The 24,863-nt window shown below is 42.4% G+C and overlaps 1 protein-coding gene across 1 annotated transcript in view; it reads right to left on the bottom strand.

The window, feature by feature from the left end:
- KL (klotho) overlaps nucleotides 1-24,863 on the bottom strand; it is a 380,550-nt gene that overhangs the window by 90,956 nt on the left and 264,731 nt on the right. The window contains exon 2 of the mRNA XM_085621688.1: nucleotides 1,627-2,137. Coding sequence (XP_085477814.1) covers nucleotides 1,627-2,137 — 511 coding nt within the window. The remainder of the gene's footprint in view (nucleotides 1-1,626; nucleotides 2,138-24,863) is intronic.

Genomic DNA, 24,863 nt, shown 5'->3' with positions numbered 1-24,863 from the left:
TAACAGATTCGAGGGGATGGCACCAAGGCCAGAGTGGTCTTACTGGGCATCAGGCGTTCCACAGCTTTCAGGCAACTTAACAATAAAAGTGCCAAGATAACTCTGGTGATTAACGCACCTGCTGGAGAGATATTAAAGTTTTGCCTAGTGGCAGTTTTGACTCATCTAAGGTAGCGCAGAGGGTTAATATGCCTGCTGCAAAGATCATGTACCATAGTACTATGCAGATCACAGAATAGTATTTTATATGCATAGCTCAGTGGGTTACCGCTTTTGTCACAGAGATCCTTTTGTCATTGAGCAGTTCATAAGTTACAATCGAAAACTGTGCTTACTTTACATACACTAACATGACAATGTGTGTTGCACTGGTGCAATTAGAAAACTGCACAAGTGAACTATGCCTGAGTCCAGAACATCTGAAATCTTAAAATAACACGTCAACACACAAGTCTGTCATTTGTGCAACTTCAGGCACAATAATGTCATGTTCTATGGTAAAACATAGTGATATTTGCGCCACAACTGCTACTTTGAGTATCATTGCCTTTTAGAACACTACAATGGCATATTGAGCAGCACTCCAGCCAGGCTGCCACATTGAGTGTCATATTAGCAGCGTCAGAGTATTCAAATAGCGGCTAGTATAATTGACCAGCACCCAGGAATATTGAGTGAACAGGTGCCTGTGATATATTAGAAATAGTAGAAATGGAAGGCCTCTGAAAGGGTCCCATTAGAAATATGGGTGAATAAAAAAAAGCACAAATAAGAGAATCAGTGTGACAAAGGGGAACATAAGCTGATAATAGAAGAATTTTACTCAACCAGAGGCTTTGCAAATTTTTGGCTAAACACACTGGTGCTATTTCTTCTGGAATATGAATTACAACTTTGATTTGCATGTTGGATGGAGGGACTGCTGCACACTGCATTAGACAGGCATTGCAAAACAAATGTTTGTCGACGCCCTATCCAATGTTTCCATCATGTGGACGATACACAATTTATTACATGGGTAAAAATGATGCTCCTGAATACTACAGGAGAACATGAAGTATTTTAATACTTAATGAGTCTCCATTCTCTTACCACTGTTAGCAGCACTATCCAAATTAAATGATGCTTCGGTTTCACCTTCAGTTCTTATTAAGCTATCAGAATTGCCACTCACTCTGACATTAAGGGGACTCAGTTACGCTTTATTCACTACTACATGAAAGTATATTGAAGATTTGGATGGTTTCAGAGAAGGACAGCAAAACTAAAGAGGTGATTCAACGAATGGAGACAAGTTCTTATGTATTGAAGGGTTTAAAACTGAGGGAAACTAGAAAACAAGCAAACATAATAAACAGCAATACGGAAATACTGGGATTGCCCCATGCTATGCTGTGTCACCCCCTACACAATCCTGTAATAAAATAATGAAATAATTGCTATACCAGTATCTCCTGCACCAGACAGGATGATACAGTAGATGTTACCATTACTACCGTCCTATTAGTCTTTGACTCGTGCCTAGTGACCAGCCATGGATGGTCATTCGTTGATTGATTCATTTATCCATCAATCAATCATCTAGCCATCCATTCATTTATGACAACTGTAGAGTGCAAATCCTACCTTTTAAGGTCTCCATGATGAACTGTTTGAGGTAATACATATACTTTGCATCCTCTGTTTGGGTATTGCCAGAGACAAACCAGCTGTTCTCCACGATGAATATTTCGGGGCTGTTAAATTCAGCATGGATCCAGCACAGAACCTGCCGCAGGGTGATGGACTCAAGTTGTTTGAACTTCATCTCGGAGTCCAACAGGCTGAAACTCAGCGCAGGGCCAAAGGAAAGTGCAAAGAAATCAGCAGTTCCTTTGATTGACCTTTTCTCTTCTTCTGTGAAAGCAGGCAGTAAAGAAGAGAGGTTGTTCTTCATGCTCTGGGGGTAGTCCCCATCAATAAATATGGGTTTTGCAAACCAACCCAGCACAAAGTCCAGGGACTTCTGGCATGCCTTTATGTCTTGTTCTGTCATGTTTTGGGGTTTTATCCAGTGGGAGCCAAGGGCCAGCGACACTTGTCCTCCTTGAGTAGAGCGGAACAGGTCATTGTAAAGGTGCCAGACAGCAGCGTGAGCCTGTGAAAAAACAAAATGATCAGAAGTGGTTAAACTTCAAGATTAGAGCAAACTTTGATATGTTCAAAGTCACTGTTTCTAACCCCCCTAACACAAGTTACATGGATGATATTGTCTATTAGTCACTATTTCTAACCTACCAAGACACAAGTTTCATGGATCATATTGTCTATCGGTCACTATTTCTAACCTATCAAGACACAAGTTTTCATGGATCAGCACCCTCTGCAGTACAAAGAATGGACATTACACATATCCCTGCACTACGTGGCAGGCACCATGCAGTGCCTGCCACAAGGTGCTGGGATATGTAGGGGGCACTATAGGTGCCCCCCAAAACTGAGGGTCAGGGATGAAGAGGGAAGCCGCTACGGGCCCCCAATGTCCCTTTATGCCACCTGTTTCATGGCAGGTTCACCGCCATGAATGGGCTGGCAGAAAGGAACATTGTAATACCTACGGTGGTGCCTGGCAGGCACCGCCACCATTGTAGGCATTACTGCACCTCCAACAGACTGACGGGCTCCTTGAGCCCATCGGATCCATGGCGGTCAGTTTCTCTGACCACCAAAGATCTGCCCGCCATCATAATGAGGCAGGCGGTAACGCAGTCATGGATGGCGGTGGGATCGCCACCGACAGGGTGACAGTGGCAGTCCTGCCCTCATCCTAATGAGGCCCTTAGTGACAAAACCTGTACCCTGGAAAAGAATAATTGCATTGATGGTATTTTTAATGGATCTAAAAGGGCAAGACATACATTCAAACGTTCAAAAAATTATTCAAATGATGGAGTATTTATCTGGTGGCAACACAATGGCAAGATAGAATGTGGTTAAACAAATGATTTTATTGGATTTGACAGACCGGGTGAATCTCCTGGAGGGATTCAGGTGATTTCACATATCCCACAAATTCCTCAAGGAGTTTTGGAGTTAAGGTTATAAATCAGGGGCTTTGCATCTCTACACAAGATCTTCTAAAGAGATTCATGGGCAAGTATTTTCATGAAGAGAAAAAAGAGCCCCAAGGATATGGCGGTCTTGGCAAGAAGAAAATGACCATTAACACAAACAAGTGTAGCCACTGAATTAGATCATTGTTTATCAAATATCTTTGTTAAGCAATTACTCTTCATCAGTTTTTGCTCAATAAACCTTATTGTGATTTAAACTTCCGCAAATTCAATTACAGACGCTCTCATACAGGAGGGGATAAGAGGAGGAGAGAAGACACTTGGATGTGCTAAATTTCACTGCTAAAGTAAATCTTAATATATTAGGCCACTTTTTGGAAAAACTTTTTGAGGGGATCATATTTTTCATTCCAAGAAAAAAAGGATTAAAAAAAATATTTGAATATTTTTCTAATGTCAAGACCCTACACACATACGTGTAAGAACATTAACAGCGAGAAATACCTCTTATTTTTATGAGCAGTGATTTCTCAATCAAAAGAAATATTTAAAACAACGCATTTGAAAAATGTCTTCAATTTCCGAACCCCACACTTGTATGTTTAGTTACCACTCTGTACAGAATGGTGGTGTTGGAATCATCAATCAGAATGCTTAAAATGAAGGTGCTAACTGCTTCCTACTGGAAAGAAAAATGTGTTAAATACCCTTCCAGATATTTTGTGCTATAGCCTTTGGATCGCCCCTCTAACTGTAGAGCAGGAAATTAACAGTGGTTAACACTGAAACATAATTGACCACTGTTAGCTCAACGAGCAGAGGGAAATTGCACTTAACAAATACGAGAAAAGGTATCAACATTAACAGTTTTACCCGAAGGTGTGCGGGAAGGAAAGAACTTTCATGGAATCTGCTTTCCATGAAAGAAAAATTAAAAAATAACACTTTTCTTCGTGTAACAATACCACTGTCTCTCCAGAGGTTATTTTTACCTAATAAATACAAATACATTTTAACCACAAGTCAAATAATGTACAGTGAAAGTATGAGACACAGGCAAAATCCAGAAGCCTTTTCCTGTCCCTTTTGAGGTATGGCCCCAAACAAGTAGCTTTCAGCTAAGGACTGTGGATGTTCCTATTTGTGGCACAGAACTCAAAACAATGATAAATAGAGACTTTAGGGCATTTAAAAAGATGTGTACTTTGGAAAGTAAATCCCAAGGGGCCCCGAAAAGGGAATATTGGTTTGATTGATAGGCACTGATTTCTACCATGATTTTAATGACTGAAACGAATTCAGCCAACAATTTGAGCCACAAAAGGTAGGCACAAATTGGAATGTTGTGTTGGTGCCTCGGGTGGTGGTATCTGCCTTATCAATATGGTGGGTGATCAATGCTTGAACGCACGTCTAACTACCATGGAACTTGTAACCAAATGTCTGCATAAAAGTCACATTTGTGTCCTGTGTGACAAATTCATCCACTTACGCCTTTTACCCAAAACCTCCTTATATGCTGGTACATGTAGTTTCACTGACCCCATTAAAAACAGAAGTTTGAAAAAGGTAGTGCATAAAATAATGTTGGCCAAAAAGACAGACCTAACCGTGGATGTTGACTATAGCATAGAGTCAATTGGCTGCCCCTGTAACTGAACCATTTTTGCATAGCTCCTGGTTTCTTTCATATCTGGCATGGGTAGCTTACTCCTGATTTTATTTTTTACATTCTATTCATTTGTAAAAAAAAAAATTCCCATTGCAAACACAGTTCTCCTAATCATACAAAATAAAGAAACTAAACAGAACCAGATGGCCTACTTGCACCTTGCATGGGGCATCTTGAAATTCTTGTGTATCCCGCCAAAGCCCAGCAAGTAAATTACTTCACACAAAACTTTAAAAAATCGCGCAACACAGACTGTTTTAAAACATTTTCAGTGCCACACACCGGAATGCAGGAGATATGCCGCAACCCTTTCCAGAAAAACGGAAGCCACCGCTATTCCAATGGCTATGCTTCGTAGCAAAACTCTTACTTCCTGGTCAAACACAAAAAAATCTCATCTCTCAAACAAAATACCAGATCTCCCCAATTCACCAAATAGCTTGTAAACATCACAATCTCTACAATCAGTTGGTCAGCCTGTTTCACTTATCGGCACTCAGCCAAGTGGTCGCCAAAATAAAAGAAAGGTACTTCTCTACAATGAATGAGATCTGGGTCCTGATGTTATATTTCAAAAGTAAAAAACATATGACCATTAGTAAAACCTCAACTCACCCAACATTTGTGTGTTTCAATTTTGAGCCAATTTGGTTTACTGAGGACCTTTCAACAGTGGGTCACCAAGATGTTACAAAAGCACAATTGGTTGACAGATAAATTCTTAAAAGATTGTGTGATTAGTGTTAATACTTCTAAATAGGTATCTTCTCCTAAATGCTCTTTTTAAAATGGTTGTCTCTTCTCTTCAAATGCAGCATCAGGTGACATAGGACTGGTCTGATACTTGTCAAGCCACCAGAAAGCCACTACTTAGAGGTATGAAATAATAAGTGGTGCTCAGTAATTTGTCAATCTTTGTTTATGGTCTAAATCACCATCCACATTCAGAGGTCATACTGTTGTGGTGCATGAGGCCATTTCAGAAGTTTGCATGATAGGAAACTGTGTGAAAGTAGAAAGACGAGGGTGTAACATGCTTGGGGATTTATATTGTAATGACAGATTCCGATCGCTGACACAATATTGAAGTAAATAATAAGGTTTGACACAAATGTTGTGTCAAAAATATTGTTTACCAAAATCTCATGTCCCTATACTTATAATGGTGAGTACAAAAATATCGAAAAACAATTATCAATTCACATTAATAGCATCAAAAAACATACAAAAATATTGTGTTTTAATTTGTATATAGTTTAAAGTAGTAAATCTTAATTATTTTAATATATGACTTTAATATAATGTTAAACAAATAAATTCCGTTAACATTTAAAACTATATATAAATATATGCTTATAGAAACATATACTTATATATATCACAAGTGAATTGGATGTGGAATGAAGTGAAGGGTAAGGCTCAAGAGCTTCCTGCCCCCAACAAAGTATGACTTTTTTAGAGGAAATGAGACTGATGCACTTGGATCAAACAATACCGAGAGGAAGGGGAAGAGGGAGAGACTGAGGCAGGGGACGTGGGGTAGGAGATTCAAAAGCTACAAGAGATTCAGAAAAAAGAGATGGTCCAGAAGAAAGACGACAATATCCTCTCTGAAATCTCAACAAAAAGTAACAATGAATGAAGAAACAAACTTAAAAGTCAATCTTTTCAATTACGAGATATCTGAGGAAGAACAAACACTATTGAGCAAAGGTCTCTTCTTTTGCCCAGGGCATCATTTCATTTATATGTACACTAGAATTGCCATCTATAAATATGTGCTCAAACTTGCCAAAATACATGCATCTAAGCATCCTAAACCAGTCCCCCAAGAGCAGAGTCACTGACCAAGATATGATTTTACAATTGAACAGATTCCAGACATTAAGAACATGTTTGATTTTATGTATTATCTTGAGAAGGAGGACATGACAGAAATGGAAAGCTTACAAGAACTTTCCATTGATACAGATAAACACCAGTACAGCAAACTGAAATACAAATCTAAATACTATCCATCCCTATCTCCTGGCAATAAAATTGATATATTCTCAGAAGCTGTCACAGAAGATTTGGAAAAAATGACAAAGATTACACATCCAAACAAAATAGAAAACCTGTGTTAAATTAACAAACAGTAAGCAACCTAACGAGGAATGCTCACATAGTAATCAAACCGGAGGACCAAGGGGGAAATATTGTCATATTAACCAAAACAGACTATATGAAGGAGGCTTATAGGCAACTACGTGATCCAACCAACTACATAAAACTTGATTCCAATCCTATAAATCGGAGGACATTAGATTTAGGCAAACTAATCATGGAATGACATGACATGACTTTAATCAACGATGATGAATATTACTTCATGCTTAATGATCAACTCACAATTCCAACAATTTGCTTTTTACCGAAAATACACAAAACCCTATGTGATCCCTCGGGTAGACCATTTGTCTCATCGTGTGATTTTCTCTTAGAAAAAGTATCAGTCTATGTAGATCAATATCTGGCATCGATTGTCCACACCTTAAGTTCCTATGTAAAAGACACAGGGGATTTCTTGTGCGTATTGGCTGGTACAAATTGGGATTAGAGCTACCTATTAGTGACTATAGATGTGGTGTCTCTGTACACCTCTATAAAACATGAAATAGGTCTTCAAACTTGCACATACTTTTTAAAACAAAGGAATGCTGAAGTACTGTAACACTCTAATATGTTATTGACCATGATTGAAATATGCTTGACCAACAATATTTTCCATTTTAACCACGACCTCTACCACCAGCAATGCGGAACTGCTATGGGCATATCATTTTTACTGAAGTATGCGAACATTGTGATGGGGTGGTGGGAAAAAGAACATGCTTGGGGGCCAGGAAACCAGCAAAAGAAGATAATTTTATGGGTCAGTTAAATTGATCATTTATTTTAATTTGGAACGAAAATAACAATGATTTTATGGAATTTTTCAACAAACTGAATGGGAACAGTCTAGGGTAAAAATGTACTTGTACGGCAAGTAGCTCAAGAATTAATTCCCTACACGTACAGGTATATGTAGAAGAAGGTCAAATCCATACAACATTATGCAGGAAGGAAACATCTACAAATAGTATCCTACACTGAACTAGCTTCCACCTGAAATCACTCATCAAAAGTATCCCCTATGGAGAACTAATCAGAATGTGGAGTAATTGCTCAAAAGACATAGAGGCAGAAAAGAAATTCACAAACGCAATACAAAATTGAGACATAGAGGATATGGATATAGACAAAAAAGGTTTGAAAACGTCAGGAGAAAACCTCATGCAGAAACACTAATCACTCAATGAGAAAAACAAACAACATCAGCAAGAAAGATAAAGAAGCACCAAGACTGATACTAACATACAGCAAGGAGAGCAAAAAAATCACAAGTATAGTCCTGAAACATTGGCATCTTGTATCAAAGGATCCAGACATTGGTACTCTTTTAGGGCACTATCCTCTAGCAACCTATAGAAAAGCCCAATATTTAAAAGACCAACTGGTAAGAAGTAATTTCCAGGGAAATCAATCAAGGAACTGGCTTGAAGAAAGACATAGGGCCTCATTTGAATGACGGTCGGAAAGCCTCTGACTGTATGTCGGAGGCTTTCCGACCGACATCTCTGGTTTGACTTCCGACCGCCTAATAACAATGTAGGCGGTCGGCAGTCAAACAGGCTGGTCATTCTGGCTGGCTTCCAATGGTCTCAAGGAAACAAAACCTAATCCCTAGCAGGGCCCCCTTCTCCCTGCGGCCTCCGGTTGGCGGCCGAGGGGGCATCTATGGTGAGGTGCCTGCCACACGGTGCGGGGATTTACACACACTTTCATTTCTCTATGGGAGCTTTTCCTACGGGCGGAAACTGCGCACAGCACACGTTCCCATAGAGAAATGGGCAGTCGCATCATAATGTAGTGTTCGGAACTGCCGACCTACGGTCGGTCGGTTCCACCCAACATCGTAATTAGGGCCTTAGTGGCTTTACAAAAACAGCTGTAAAACATGTAAAATTGGCATGCAGACTATCTAGGAAAGAGATGAAAATATGATTTGGATTATGCATATAATAGCATGTAGCACAGAATATGTGGTGACATAATAAAATGTGCCTGTGGGCTCCGCTATGTTGGAAGCACTACATTCATGCTCAAAAAAAAAAAATCCTGGCGCATATAAGAGCATTGAAACATCAGGATTCAATGTATGCAGCAACCAAACATCTAGCTCAATGTCAGGACAATAATTGGAGGGCAAGGCCATACTATGGACTGGATATGATTCCACCAAATGAGCATGGTGGGAACAATATCCAAAAACTGAGACAGTTAGAATCTAAATATATTATGAGACTCAAAACAAAGACTCCGAACAGTCTTAATAACGATGAACAACTTTATGTACATCTGTGACATTATTACCCATGGCTGCCACTAACAGTAGAAGTAATCAACCAAATTAGTTTGAAAAAATTAACAAATAATAAAAAATGTATTTAATGAATATTAGGAGGAGTATTGGAGTCTGCGAATATTGATATACTATTCCTGCTTCAACCTATGCAACTGTGGTGAAAGTGTAGGACTTTGGAGGGGTAACATTTATTATTCCCACTCCAAACAGCACAACAGTAGGGACAGCGTTTGACTTTGGAGGGATTTGATTTACGATACCTGCTCCAGTCTATGCAACAGCATGCAAAACATTGGACATTGGAGGGGTTAAATTTACTTTTCCCACTCCAGTCTAAGCAACAGTAGGGAAAGCGTTAGATTTTGGAAGAGTTACATTTATTATTCCCACTCAAGTCAGCGCAACAATAGGGAAAGTGTTGAAGTTCGAAGGGGTTAAATTTACTATTCCCACTCCGAACAGCACAACAGTAGGAAAGTGTTGGACTTCGGTGGGGTTAGACTTAGGGACATATTTACAAGCCCTGTGCACAGCTGGAATGTCACTTTACGGGCCTAGCCATATCTACAAGGTCACGGAAAACCACCCTGCGTGGCTATTCATGGCCTTGTAGATATGGAGTAAGGCGAGGAAGCACAAGTCGCTGCCTTGCCTTACTCTGAGTGAAAGAGACATTCTATGGCTGTTGCTGTGGGCAGGGCCGCACTGACCGTAGCGGGCACCGGTCATTTCCCCGGTGGGTCGCCAGGATGGGGGCCGGTTTGGGCCCCTGGAGGGTCATTTTTGTTACATGGTCGTTTTTGCAGCATAGCTGCAATATGGGTCCCTGTAACAAAATCAGCCATAACCGACCCAGGCAAATTGCTCGGGTGGGTGCGGCCGAGCCCTTTGCCAGGGCCAGTTTTGGTTCCAAGACCGGCCCTGGCTGGGGGTGTTCCCACTCAGTATCCATGGAATTTGATGCTTCCCCAGATTTAAATCCTCATGTAAACCTGAGGCAGTGCCAAAACCTTGTAGCCTCCCCTAAGGCAGGCATTACGAGGAGAAATGTTTGCTCCTCTTCACACATGTGCTGCATTCTGCAGCACACATAGAAAGAAGAAAGTGAATCTTGTAGGTACCCCTTCCTGCACAAAAACAATTGTGCCAACAACAGAGACAACAACACAGACACTCTTGCACCATGGTGCAAGGGTGCCTGCGTTGGCCCATGGCATTGGCACATGGCTGCAAAATGTGCACCAGCTGAAAGTACAGGAATGCACCGTATCTTGTAAATATTGTGCATTCCTGTCCTTTCGAATTGGCGTAGGTCTGCGCAACAAAATGATTTGTGATGCTGCCCTACGCCAATTCCTTGCAAAAATGTCTCTGAGTATTCCCACTCCAAACAGCACAACAGTCGGGGAAAGTGATGGATTTTGGAGGGTGAGATTTTTGCTATTCCCACAACAGGCTGAGCAGCAGTAGATAAAGTGTTGGACTTCAGAGGGGTAAAATGTACTATTTCCACTCCAGTCTATGCAACAGTAAGGGAAAGGGTTGGTCTTTGGAGGTGTGAGGTTTACTATTCCCAGTCTAGTCTATGTAACAGTAGGGAAAGCATTGGTCTTCGGAGGGGTTAAATTTACTATTCCACTCTAGTCAAAGCAACAGTAGGGAATGCTTTAGATTTTGGAAGGGTTAGATTTACTATTCCAACTCCAGTCAGCACAACAGTAGGAAAATTGTTGGACTTTTGAGGGGTTAAATTTACTATTCCCACTCCAGTGTGTGTATCAGTAGGAAAAGTATTGAACTTCGGAGGGGTAAGATTTACTATTCACACTCCAGTCTGTGCAACAGTAAGGAAGGATTTGTGCTTCGCGGGGGTTAAATTAACTATTTCTACTCCAGTCTAAGCAACAGTAGGGAAAGTAATTCACTTAGAACACATTATATATTTAACTAGCCCTATTAATTTAGAAACAATATTAAGATCTTAATATAAACATTATTAACATAAACATATTTGGAGATATTAAAAAAGAAAAACAATTTACATAATTAATAATGAAAACATTAATTATCAATAAACCAAAACGTTATTTAATTATTACTTAAGTCTCCACCCTATACTCCTATACCTCTACAAACCTAGTCACCCACACTTAAAATATAACTAAAATAAATAAGTATAGCACAATTGACATAATGATAACCAAATGAATGTTTAATTAACAACTATTAATTGTCAATAATTATTACTTAAATTCCCACTCTATACCCCAACAAACCAAGCAACCTGCATCTAAAATGTAGCTAAAATAGATAAATATAGCACAATTTACATAATTGATAATACATTTAATAATTAATAAACAATTAATTAATAATTGTTACTTAATTAACTTCCCACCCTCTATCCCTACTAAACTAGCAGCCCACTCCTGAAACATAAGAAAAATAAACAATTATTACACTATTTGCATAATTAAAAATCAATTAAACAATTATTAATAAAATAATAATTAATTGTTAACTAATTATTACTTAAATAACTTCCCACCCTATAAATCATTAACTAATTGATATAATTAATATCAATCACACAATTAATTAAAATAATTAATTAATTATTAAATAGGCTCTGCTTAATTAACTTCCCAACCAATCCCCCTACAAACCCAACAAACCGCTATGACAGTATAAATTATCATTAACGATTAAATTAGAACATTTATATCCCTCAAAATTCCAAACATTATTTAAAAATAATAACAATTGCACAAACAATAGTAACATATGAAATTAATGTATAAACTAAAAACAAATTCAAAAGTTAAAAACAATATATTGAAAACAATATTAAAAACAACAATGGTCTTTAAAATGATATCACCTACCTAAAAAAATAATATTCTTGACAACGATATTTTTGCATATGATATTTTTGAGTCACTATATTTTTTCCCCAAAATTTGTATTTCTTGATATTAATAACTCTATATTTTTTGTAAACAGATTTTATTGAATGTTTAGGGAAAATCAAAACATGCATTAGAACCTCCCCTCAGTGCGGGGCCAAAGAGCATCTCGTCATAATGAGCGACACAATCTGTCAATGTGAAGCAAGAAAAAAACAAACGACAATCAGACTATTCCCTCCTCCCTGCCCCCATAGGTCAATACATTGCATCACTTTGTTGGATCCAGGGTTGCATATGAGAAAAGGGAAAGATGATAAGTCAGAATAAGAAGTCTCGGTTTAGGGGAGGACTCTCCCCGCAGGCAACTCAGTCCTGCGTCTTGCATCATAAGACTTGAGGAGGTTCAGGAGGTCTTTACCATGGGGATAGATCAATTTCTCTTTCTGCAATTGGCACATACAACCACAGAAACATGGAAGATGTTCCCAAATGTACCTGAAGTTACTGAGGAAATGGGGATCATATTGAGCATGCAACAGGGAGAGTGATTAACTGGCAATATCTGCAGAGCGTTTGCCACAGAGCACCCTGTCCACCAAAGTCTAAATCAAGCAGCAGTTATTCATAGAAACCATTTGAGTGCATTGCCTGATGCGTGACATTTTTTGAGGTCACAAAACCTAAAATTCACAAAATCACAGTCTTTTCTAGTACAAACATGTAGGCCACAATGTATAAAGTGTATTTTTTGAGATGGAAATGTCTTTTTGATTCACAAAATACACCTTGCAACCCAAAGGAAGGGGGCACCCTTCTCCCCTTCATGAGTGATTATGCGGTGTGTAAATGGCTTGCGACCACAGCTATGATCGCAAACCATTGTTCAGGTAGTGAGACCAGCAAGTGGTTTGTATCTTGTTTGGCAATTTGGAAGCTGTTCCCAAGTGACAGCTTCCACCTCTGGATGGTGGCTGCCATATACTGCGGCCCTCATCCCTCTAGACCTCTCCGCATCCTTCGACACCGTCTCACATAGCACGCTCACAGCATGACTTCACGACGCAGGAATACAAGAAGCCGCCCTCGATTGAATCCAATCCTTCCTCTCCGGCAGAACCCAGAGGATTCAACTCCCTCCCTTCCTCTCCAAACCCACGGAAATCATCTGCGGAGTACCCCAGGGATCATCACTCAGCCCCACGCTCTTCAACATTTACCTGGCCCCCCTCGCCACCATCGTCAGACAGCACGGGCTCAGCATCGTATCCTACACCGACGGCACTCAGCTCACCCTCTCACTCACTAAGAACCCTGAAGACACCAGACTCTGCTTACAGGAAGGAATGAAGAACGTGGTAGCCGGAACTTCGGCATCATCCTTGACTCCTCCCTCTCCATGAACCACCAGATCAACGCCGTCGCCTCCACTAGTTTCAACTGCCTTCGCATCCTCCGCAAGACCTTCAAATGGATCACCCGCAGACTGCAGAAGGGCCGTCACCCACGCACTCATAACCAGCAGACTGGACTACGGCAACACCCTCTACTCCAGAATCAGCAAAACTCTTCTACACAAACTCCAAACCATCCAGAACTCCGCAGCCAGACTCGTCCTCGGGACACCGCATCACGAACACATGACCCAACACCTACAAGGCCTCCACTGGCTCCCAGTCGAGAAGACGGTCACTTTCAAATTCCTCACCCACGCCTACAAATCCCTCAACAACATCGGAACCAAATACGTCAACGAGAGAGTATCCTTCCACGTACCCAAGAGGAACCTCCGCTCTGCCGACATTGCCCTGGCAGAGGTAACCCGCATCCGCAGAAACAGAACTTGCGGGAGAGCTTTCTCCTACATCGCAGCCAAAACCTGCAACGAGCTCCCGGTGAACATCAGACGCTCCCCGACCCTGCACACGTTCAGGAAGAACCTCAAGACCTGGCTCTTCGACTTCTCCGGAGCCGCCCCCCCCCCCAGCGCCTTGAGACCCTCACGGGTGAGTAGCGCGCTCTATAAACCCCTGATTGATTGATTGTGGGAGCAGGCAGTGGTTTAGGGGACACTGCACGCTCCTCCCAATGCTATGTTTGATTGTGACCACTGGTGAGTGATCGTTGGTCTGTGAGCTAAGATGAGTATGTCTGCTACATTTTGTGAAAATGTGTGCGTGTTGTGTTAGATAGATTTAGATAGCAAACATTTTGCACTAGTATGACCTTGCAGCAAGCAATATCCAGAGGCCATAGTATTGTCTTCATTCTCGCTTGCTAAGCAGAGTACTTGGTACTGATGCGTAATCCGGTTCCATGCATTGTAATTATTGGTAAATATAGGAACGTGGACACAGAGATGAAGTTGTTCGTCACCTGGAAAGGCAGGTCTGACATGAAATTTCCATGCTTTGAACGTCTGTCCTCCCTAGATGGCAGTGCACGCGCAGCCGACGCCTTCAGATGACATATGACAGCCGAGCCAGCGGCGTCATGACCAGCTGTTCTGGGTCAGTGCAGACAGAGCCCGTTTCATGCGCTCGCGCTGTGAGGGTGTGCATCTAACTTGAGCTTTCTCAACATGAGTGCAATATTTTCATAGAGGATAGATCAGAAACAGAAAGAGGCAACCCCTGGCGCACTAGCTCTGAGCTGTGCAGTCAGACAATCATTTCCGAGCTCGGAGAACTTCCAAGTGAAAGGTATGCCCTTCTTAGAGGGCCCTAACGCATGAAACAGTGGTCCGGCTCTGCAGGGGGCCCGCGCAACTGTTCATGAGACGGAGTCTGGGATGTCGCTGAGCTCACACCTCAGAGGGAGCGAACAGCGGAAACTAACCGTGAATGTGACGCGCGTTGTTGTCGCTGGTGCAGTGCACGTGTAACCATGGAGATGCTGGGGGGTAGACCCAGCAGGGCCTGACTGCTACTTTCAAGTGACATCCTGTGATTTCTCAGTGTTCACTGCTGCGGCCACCACAGATTTCAGGCCCTTCAGAAACAAAGCATCAGAATTGTTTATTTTGGTGATTTGGGGGCATTAGAGGGCAGCAGCTACAGGCACAGCTAGTGCTGTTTATCATAACTTGCTTCAGATGAGATAGAGGGGTTTGGATTATTACCTTTCTCATGGCATCAATATTATTTTTTTTTATTATTATCATTATTAACTATAATCATAGCTCTGCGTGTTATTAGTATTATTATCTCAACAAAAAACAACAATAATAATATTAACCATACCCATGCTTATAAATAATAATAATAATAATAATAATTATTATTATAAGCATGACTATAATTAGAAACAATGCTACTACTACTAATAACAATAATAATAATAGTAACAGAGATTAATAATATTATTAATAACAACAAAACAACAACAACCATTATAAGCAGAGCTATGATTATAAATACTACAAATACTACTACTAATACTATTATTAATAATAATAATAATAATAACAATGATAATCGTAACATTATTAATAATAACAACAAAACAACAGTAATAATAAGCATATCTATGATAATACATACTACTACTACTACTACTACTACTACTAATAATAATAATAACAGCAAAACTATTCATAAATCGCACAGTCAGCAATAGAAGGGGCTTCATGGTACTATAAAACAAGTGTTACTTCTCTAATTGCTCCCAAACAGGCCCCTTCTCCTCTGTTTGGCTGTGACATTACTCTAAGACACGGGTACTCATAGTATGGCCCGCGGGCCGCCAGCGGCCCGGCAAGCCTTCTTGGCGGCACGCGGACCTTGCAGACATAGTACCTGTGTTCTTTTTTTTTTTTAAAGTGTCAGCAAACACAACAAAGGCTTGTTAGCAAGTGAATGGTCTTTCAAAGACCTGTGAAATACTCGGGTGTGGCTGTGTGTGTGCCCGGGAAGCTGTTTCAGCAGGGTCGGGAAGGATTCTACTTCTTTCAAGCAATATATGCAATTTCTAGTGCTGTTGATAAAGATTACATGTTCACATTTAGAACGTTTGTAGAAGACATTTATTAATGGCCTAACATCAGATTTGTCCTACAAAAAAGACAAACACCACCGCCCAGCATTCTTATGACTGAGGCACCAGCAAGGTGTATCCCGTTTCACTCAGGCCATATGGATTCAAAACAATTAGCAATTCCCAAATCTCTGATTTACGTTCCTCATTAATGTACATGTTCATGACCTAAGGAGCAATGTATAAAATGACTAATAAATAAGCGCAACAGGAACCACCTGCAGCAACAGACTACGCATTTTTCTGTGGGTGCCACAGCCCGCCACCCAGTACAGTAATAAAAGGCCTTAATAGAAAGATTAGGCTACAATTCAATTATAAAGGTAGCAAGACAACGTTCCCCCACAACATCAGTTTCTTCCGCGAACTATGGATTCCTTATGCTGCGAGTGTCCTGGCCCTATTCCAAGTGTCGCGGCGGTGAGGTGAGAGAGTACAGCAGGGTGTAAGAGTGAGGTGACAGAGGGCAGCAAGGTGCGAGAGTGAGGTGACAGAGGGCAGCAGGGTGTGAGAGTGATGTGACAGAGGGCAACAGAGAGTGAGAGCCGGGTGAGGTGACATAGGGCATCAGGGAGTGAGAGCCAGGTGAGGTGACAGAGGGCAGCAGGGAGTGAGAGCCGGGTGAGATGGCAGAGGGTAGCAGGGAGTGAGAGGCGGGTGAGGTGGCAGAGGGCAGCAGGGACTGAGAGCCGGGTGAGGGAACAGAGGGTGACAGAGGGCAGTAGGGACTGAGAGACGGATGAGGTGACAGGGGGTGACAGAGGGTAGTAGGGTGTGCGTTAAGAGCCTGTGATGTGATGCTTACCGCCAGCCTGTAGTCAGAGGGTTGAGCCAAGGCCAGGGAGCTCAGGCCTGGTCTCCGCCTTCGCAGCACAGCGCACAAATGCTCGCCGCCAGGCTGGCGCTATATATAATTGATACATGCATACCTACACGAACAGGTGACTGGTGCCAAAGTGGGGCTTTGATCTGACAGCTCGGGGGTGAGAGTCAGAATTAAAGCCAGCGACAGATGTGACCCCAGGCCCAGTGGTGGGACACAAACCCCGCAAAGCAGCAAATTCAGAGAGAAAACGAGCTGGCATTTAAATTATACAGGGAGCGGGGGGAGTGGGGCGGCTGTCTCTGGGCTGGTGACGGGGACGTGTAGACACAGTACGTGTGCCCTGCCCGAGGCACAGAGACAGAGAGAGACAGAGACAGATAGAGATAAAGACAGAGATAGACAGAGGCAGACAGAGACAGGGACAGACTGACAGATAGAGACAGAGACAGATAGAGGTAGAGACAGATAGAGGCAGAGACAGATAGAGACAGAGACAGATAGCGACATATAGAGACAGAGACAGATAGAGGCAGAGACCGATAGAGGCAGAGACAGGGACAGACTGACAGAGGCAGAGACAGATAGAAGCAGACAGCGATAGAGAGACAGAGACAGACAGCGATAGAGGGAGAGACAGAGACAGATAGAGAGACAGAGAGGCAGGGGCAGATAGAGGCAGGGACAGATAGAGGCAGAGACAGATAGAGGCAGAGACAGACAGAGATAGAGACAGAGGCAGGGACAGACAGAGACAGATAGAGGCAGAGACAGGGACAGGGACAGACAGATAGAGGCAGAGACAGACAGAGACAGAGAGACGGAGAGGGAGACAGGGATAGACAGGGACAGACAGAGACTGATAGAGGCAGAGACAGGGACAGGGACAGACAGATAGAGGCAGAGACAGACAGAGAGACGGAGAGGGAGAGGGAGACAGAGGGAGCAAGAGGGAGGGAGAGGGAGGGAGGGAGACAGAGGGTGACATAGGGAGGTAGACAGAGAGAGAGGGAGAGAGAGAGAGGGAGACAGAGAGAGAGGGAGAGGGAGACATAGGAAGGGAGACAGAGGGAGGTAGAGGGAGACAGAGTGAGAGTGAGAGAGAGAGGGAGACAGAGGGAGGGAGACAGAGAGAGGGAGACAGAGGGGCGGAGACAGAGGGCGACAGACAAAGGGAGGGAGACAGAGAGAGGGAGACAGACAGAGGGAGGAGGGCGACAGAGGGAGGGAGACAGATAGAGGGAGACAGAGGGAGGGAGATAGACAGAGGGAGACAGACGAAGACAGACAGAGGGAGAGAGAGGGAGGGAGACAGAGAGAGAGAGAGAGAGGGAGGGAGACAGAGAGAGAGAGAGGGAGGGAGACAGAGAGGTAGACAGAGAGGGAGGAAGAGGGAGGAAGAGAGAGGGAGAGAGAGAGAGAGAGAGAGAGAGAGAGCTAGAGAGAGGGAGGGAGGGAGACAGACAGAGAGAGAGAGAGAGGGAGACAGACAGAGAGAGAGGGAGACAGACAGAGAGAGAGAGGGAGAGAAACAGAGAGAGGGAGGGAGAGCTAGAGAGAGGGAGGGAGAGGGAGGGAGACAGAGAGAGAGAGAGAGAGAGAGAGATGTATATATATATATAGAGATGTTTGTATGCCGGATCTGGTGGCTCAGTGGACGAAGGCGTCTGCTGCAGGGGCCTGTGTTGGACATCATGGTCACAGTTTTTTTTTCTCTCTAGCCCCGCCCCCTCCCCACAGACCCCGCCCCCACCAGTGCGGCTCTCGGCCACAAACCACACTCTAAATTTGGCACCCAAGAGAAAGTTTGTGAGTACCCATGCTCTAAGATGAAACTAATAATAACATTTTTGGTGGAAGAATTGATGGCCACGTTATGGTCCTCCTTTAAATGTAGCCCAGATCAAATGTGTCCTTAATTCAACTCGTTTGAGGATCCCATCATCCCACACGTTTTCTTGGTCTGTTACTAAAATATTGCTATCAATTTGTCTTATATTTCCTTGCGTGTTGTCATCTTGGTTTACCGTGATGCACACCTGTTCTCAATTCTACAGGATTGTAAAGACTGTAATGCACTCCTTAAGAGAAATAAAAGAGAAAATAGAATTTCCATTTATTTTAAGCTAAAGTTGTTCTTTATTCCACATGTGCAAATGATTGAGTAGCATCAGCAGAATGTGCTTCGGATGAGATTCCATTTAATGCAACAATAATGATCAGCCAATATTTTTGGTTCGGAGACATAAGCCCACGGACCTTTATTAAGGCTGTTGAGAAATGAAAATACATAAATTCGAGCAATTGTTCCCTGATAAACCCACAGACCTTTATTAAGGCTGTTGAGAAATAAAAATAAATAAATTCGAGCAATAGTTGCCCGATTGGAAGTGATCATTAGTCATGATCAATACAGTTCTCACACCCATGCACCCATCATCGCAGCGCAGGGTTACATGGATAGTATATTTAATACCAAAATTCATAAAGATTCAAGCCGAATAAAAATTATAAGGTGTTAGAAATTGGCAAACTTTTGTACTTGTAGGGGTTTAGGAAAGCAGAAGGTAGTAGTTTACGTTCAGGAAGTGAAGAAAAGTAAAGGCGTTGCACCGAACAAAGTGCTCCTGGACAATGGTGAGCGTTAGCTATGTCCCTTGCAAGTGAAATGCAGAGGGTGGCCCTAACAGTAGCAAGGCATTAAGAAATCAGGGGTTGTGTAACAGGATTGTAAACTTATCAGGTTTAGTTCACAGAAAGGTACCCATACAGTCAGTGGCGGCTCCTCCGCTAAGGCGGAGAAGCATCGCCCCTCTGCTTTTTTATTGCAAGAAAGTAGTTTTAGAATTTACTATCCTGAAGCGACCTAAAACAGCCCTGTAGGAGCCTTTGACAGCCTCAGCCAAGCTGCTCCCTGAGTAGATATATAGAGGTCTGGGGCTAAAACAAGACAGCAATTTGGTGGGAGGAGATCACCTGCCAGGAGAAGCCAGGGAGAGGAAGGGCGCTGTGTCTGACTCCAAAAGAAAAGGAAAGGCGTGGACTCCTTACCTGCAACAGGTACAAATGAGCTGAAGAAGTTACCTGCCAAGCCAAAGAGAGGACACCTCAGCTGATCAGTGGACTTGTTCGGGACTTCCCAAGTGCACTGTGGGAGTTTGAGTCCTAGTCCCCAAGTGGCAACCGAGAGCCTCTGAACCCTTGACCGGATCACTGACAGAATATCGACGACCACAATATTAAGGTCACAAAATAGCGACACCTAAATATCGAAGTCAAGAATATCGACATCCTATCTACATCATGGCAAATACAATATTGTTGTTAAAAATATTGTTTTTTTAAATGTGTAAAAATAATATAAAATAAAGTAAATACTACATATAATTAAAAAAAAGATAGTTATAATTATTATAAAATGTTTAAAATTAGAAATAAATATAATGTTAAGAAAATTAAACATACATATCTATAAAATGTTAGATATATATTTACTTAATCATATCAATAAAAAAATATTATAATAAATTATAAAATGTTAGAAACATATAAAAAATTATACATACATACATATATATATATATATATATATATATATATATATATATATATATATATATATATATATATATATATATATATATATATATATATATATTATCTACTGGCGGTCGCCAGTAGATAGTTATAGTTAGGACCGAGTTTCCATAGGAAATCTCAAAATTCTATTTTGAATAACTTTGGCGCCGATTGACGAATCCTCGCGAAACTTTCAAAACTAATGGGGTGCTCCGCTCCGCTCCTACCCTGAAAGTCTCGGGGTGATTCGTCAAGCGGGGGCAGAGAAAAAGGGGGGGTCCCAAAACGCGTTTTTCCCATGGATTTTTCCATAGGGACTTTAGTCGCAGCTACAGCCCGAACGGCTGAACAGAATTACGTGAAATTTGGCAGAGAGGTAGCCATAAGGTCCATGAAGTGCCTTTTGCAGGTTTGGTGTAAATCTGCTCAGTATTTCCAGAGAAAATAGCATTTAAATCAATATATATATCTGTACGCGCGCAGCGTGCGCGCTGGGTGCGCGCACCTTGCCGTGCGCGAGCGCAATTCTGATTGGTTGTTAGATCTTAGTAAACATTCGAATCGGTCGAAACCAGGAAGTGTCGGCCGCCATTTTGTCTCTCGCACTCTGAGGGGGTGAAAAACAAATGTGGAGAACGTGAAAAGGGGGCAGGGTGGACAGTTCCTGACCCCCTAGCCGTGGTCTGGGGGTCCCAGAAGGTCCCCCAAGGGCAAAAAAAAATATTATTTTTTTTTTAAAAATCGCCGAGTGTGCGCACCCTGCGCGCACCACCCAAACGGAAAAAATTCTGCGAAGTTCGCGCAGCGTGTGCGCACTCCGCGATTTTTCGAAAAAAAAAAAAATGTATTTGGCCCTTGGGGGCAAAGCGCTCCGTGCCAACCGCGCGCGCATGGTGCTGCGTAAAGCGGGCGCACGGTGCGCGAAGCGCAGCGTGCGCGCGCCGTGAAAAAGTTTTGTGTAAAAAAATATATTAATAAATACATAACTTAGCATTTAAAAAAACGTACAAATTCACTGAAAAAACCATAGGTTTCACACACGTTATAGTTAGGAATTAGCATTTAAAAAACCTTGCAAATTCACTTAAAAAACCATAGGTTTCACACATGTTATAGTTAGCTGGGCATTTCCCTCATAAAAAACCAATGAAATTCCCCCGTTATAGTTAGTGCAGGCAACTATAACTCACGCGACCGCAATCCGCTGCTGATGACGTCAGATATTACATCACTGATGACATATGTGTCTTTCTGAAAAAAAAAAAAACATGAAATATATGTATAGCTAAAGATGAATGGAAGAAGACATGGGTAAATAAGTGTCTAAATACAGTGATGTAATATCTGACGTCATCAGCAGCGGATTGCGGTCGCGTGAGTTATAGTTGCCTGCATTAACTATAACGGGGGAATTTCATTGTTTTTTTTACGAGGGAAATGCCCAGCTAACTATAACATGTGTGAAACCTATGGTTTTTTAAGTGAATATATATATATATATATATAAAAAGAAGGTTGCCGTTGTATTGAGTTGCACTCCAACTTGGTACGCTGTTTGTGCAGGCGGCTCCTGCGCGGACACACATCACCTCATTCTTTCCTCGCCGACGCGTTTCGGGCTTTTGCGCCATTCATCATTGGGCGTGGTTAAGGCAAAACCATGGCAAGCAGGACCAACAGATTTGTCAATAAAAAGTATAATATAATGTGGTCCTGCCTGGGCCACGAGCCGCACCATCACGAGATCCCCACGTGAGTCCGTTCCTGCTTATTGGGGCATGGTGCATTACGGAGCAACTTGGAGCTGTTTTGGAATTCAGGCGGGGGCTGTGACAGAACATATTTGAGCCTCCAAGAACTTTTTATTGACAAATCTGTGGCAGCAACCCACAAGGGTGATATAATGACTACCAGTCCCAGAAATCAGTGCGTGATACTCACCTGTACGCAATGTTGATGAAAATAAAGGGGATATATCTGTTGGTCCTGCTTGCCATGGTTTTGCCTTAACCACGCCCAATGATGAAGGGCGCAAAAGCCCGAAACGCGTCGGCGAGGAAAGAATGAGGTGATGTGTGTCCGCGCAGGAGCCGCCTGCACAAACAGCGTACCAAGTTGGAGTGCGACTCAATACAACGGCAACTTTCTTTTTTCATATAATGTGGTCCTGCCTGGGCCACAAGCCGCACCATCACGAGATCCCCACGTGAGTCAGTTCCTGCTTATTGGGGCATGGTGCATTACGGAGAAACTTGGAGCTGTTTTGGAATTCAGGCGGGGGCTGTGACAGAACATATTTGAGCCTCCAAGAACTTTTTATTGACAAATCTGTGGCAGCAACCCACAAGGGTGATATAATGACTACCAGTCCCAGAAATCAGTGCGTGATACTCACCTGTACGCAATGTTGATGAAAATAAAGGGGATATATCTGTTGGTAGTGCTTGCCATGGTTTTGCCTTAACCACGCCCAATGATGAAGGGCGCAAAAGCCCGAAACGCGTCGGCGAGGGAAGAATGAGGTGATGTGTGTCCGCGCAGGAGCCGCCTGCACAAACAGCGTACCAAGTTGGAGTGCGACTCAATACAACGGCAACTTTCTTTTTTCATATAATGTGGTCCTGCCTGGGCCACGAGCCGCACCATCACGAGATCCCCACGTGAGTCCGTTCCTGCTTATTGGGGCATGGTGCATTACGGAGCAACTTGGAGCTGTTTTGGAATTCAGGCGGGGGCTGTGACAGAACATATTTGAGCCTCCAAGAACTTTTTATTGACAAATCTGTGGCAGCAACCCACAAGGGTGATATAATAACTACCAGTCCCAGAAATCAGTGCGTGATACTCACCTGTACGCAATGTTGATGAAAATAAAGGGGATATATCTGTTGGTCCTGCTTGCCATGGTATTGCCTTAACCACGCCCAATGATGAAGGGCGCAAAAGCCCGAAACGCGTCGGCGAGGAAAGAATGAGGTGGTGTGTGTCCGTGCAGGAGCCGCCTGCACAAACAGCGTACCAAGTTGGAGTGCGACTCAATACAACGGCAACTTTCTTTTTTCATATATATATATATATATATATATATGTATATATATATATATATATATATATGCGTTTCACCATATTCCAAAAACTGCTTTCCAATGGGCGGGACACGGTGCTGCAATTGTTTCTTTATTTTCTGATGCTCAGCATGGCAGATGACGCGTTTCGCCCATCCAGTGGGCTTGATCACATATATATATATACAGACGGGAACAGTGAGACGAGATAGAATTGTTCTACAGTTCCACACATCCGCAAGTCTCAAATTTTGTTACATATTTCAAACTCGAGGCAATGTCAGCCGACACGCTAAGAGATCGTGAGGCTGCCGCTTCAGCGATGTTTGACGACTCAAACACGCCGGAAACAAACTACACAGCCCAGAATGCACCTGCACCAACCAGAAACACCAGTCTCCGTGACAAATAACGGAGCTTAGAGAAACTCATGAAAGGAGAACAAAGCAAGTGGTGGGAGGGCCGCTCCTTACAACGCTATTTGGACGTCGGGAGAATTCCTCGGGGGCTCCGTATATTGATAGCCCCAAGTTATGAAACACCCGATCCCCAAATGCTCAAAGAGTGGGCAGAAACCAATCTTGAATCTTCCAGAAAACTAGTGATACTGCTAGTAAAATATGCTGAATCAGATCGTCTTAAACTTCAAACACAAATAGACACTCTGAATGTTGAAATAGCAGACATGGACCAAAAAGTGGAGTCTGAAAAACTAAAAGAAGAAATGCTGCTACGCCTAAAAAAAGAGGAAGACAAGATCAGAGAACGCAAAACATATAAATATCATCGTGACAAAGCTGATTACGAATGTGGCCGCATCTTCACTTTTGCAAAAAAATATGAAAACATGAAGATATCAAAATTCAGCAATGTGTCACAGACAAGACCCACAAATTACAAAGGAACACATCAAGTCAATTCATCAACATCAGACCTGAGTTCCGCATTAGAAAGCGAAACAGAATCAGACATCAGAGACAAAAGAGTCCCGGTGGCCATATCTCTCGCGGAAGAACTTGATTTTTTAGTCGAAGAGAGAAAACAAACACTTCGACCAAAAAGACCACCGCAACAAACAACAACAAAGAAACAATCAAACGAAGAGAAAGGAGAAGGGCACACCAAAGGAGACTCGTCAAGACGATATCAAACCCGCAGATGGAATCGAAAATAGACGTTGATCCAACACACACACAGAATATTACTGTGACCAATCTAACATCCTTGGCCCTGAATAACGCTCAATTACAGTTACTGTCACTGGGACTGTCGTTCTGCCCAGA

Source organism: Triturus cristatus, chromosome 8 (assembly GCF_964204655.1).
Source record: "Triturus cristatus chromosome 8, aTriCri1.1, whole genome shotgun sequence".
In the NCBI taxonomy this organism is placed as follows: Eukaryota; Metazoa; Chordata; class Amphibia; order Caudata; family Salamandridae; genus Triturus; species Triturus cristatus.
Note: the sequence above shows the minus strand (reverse complement) of the source record. Positions and strands in the feature narration are given on the sequence as shown.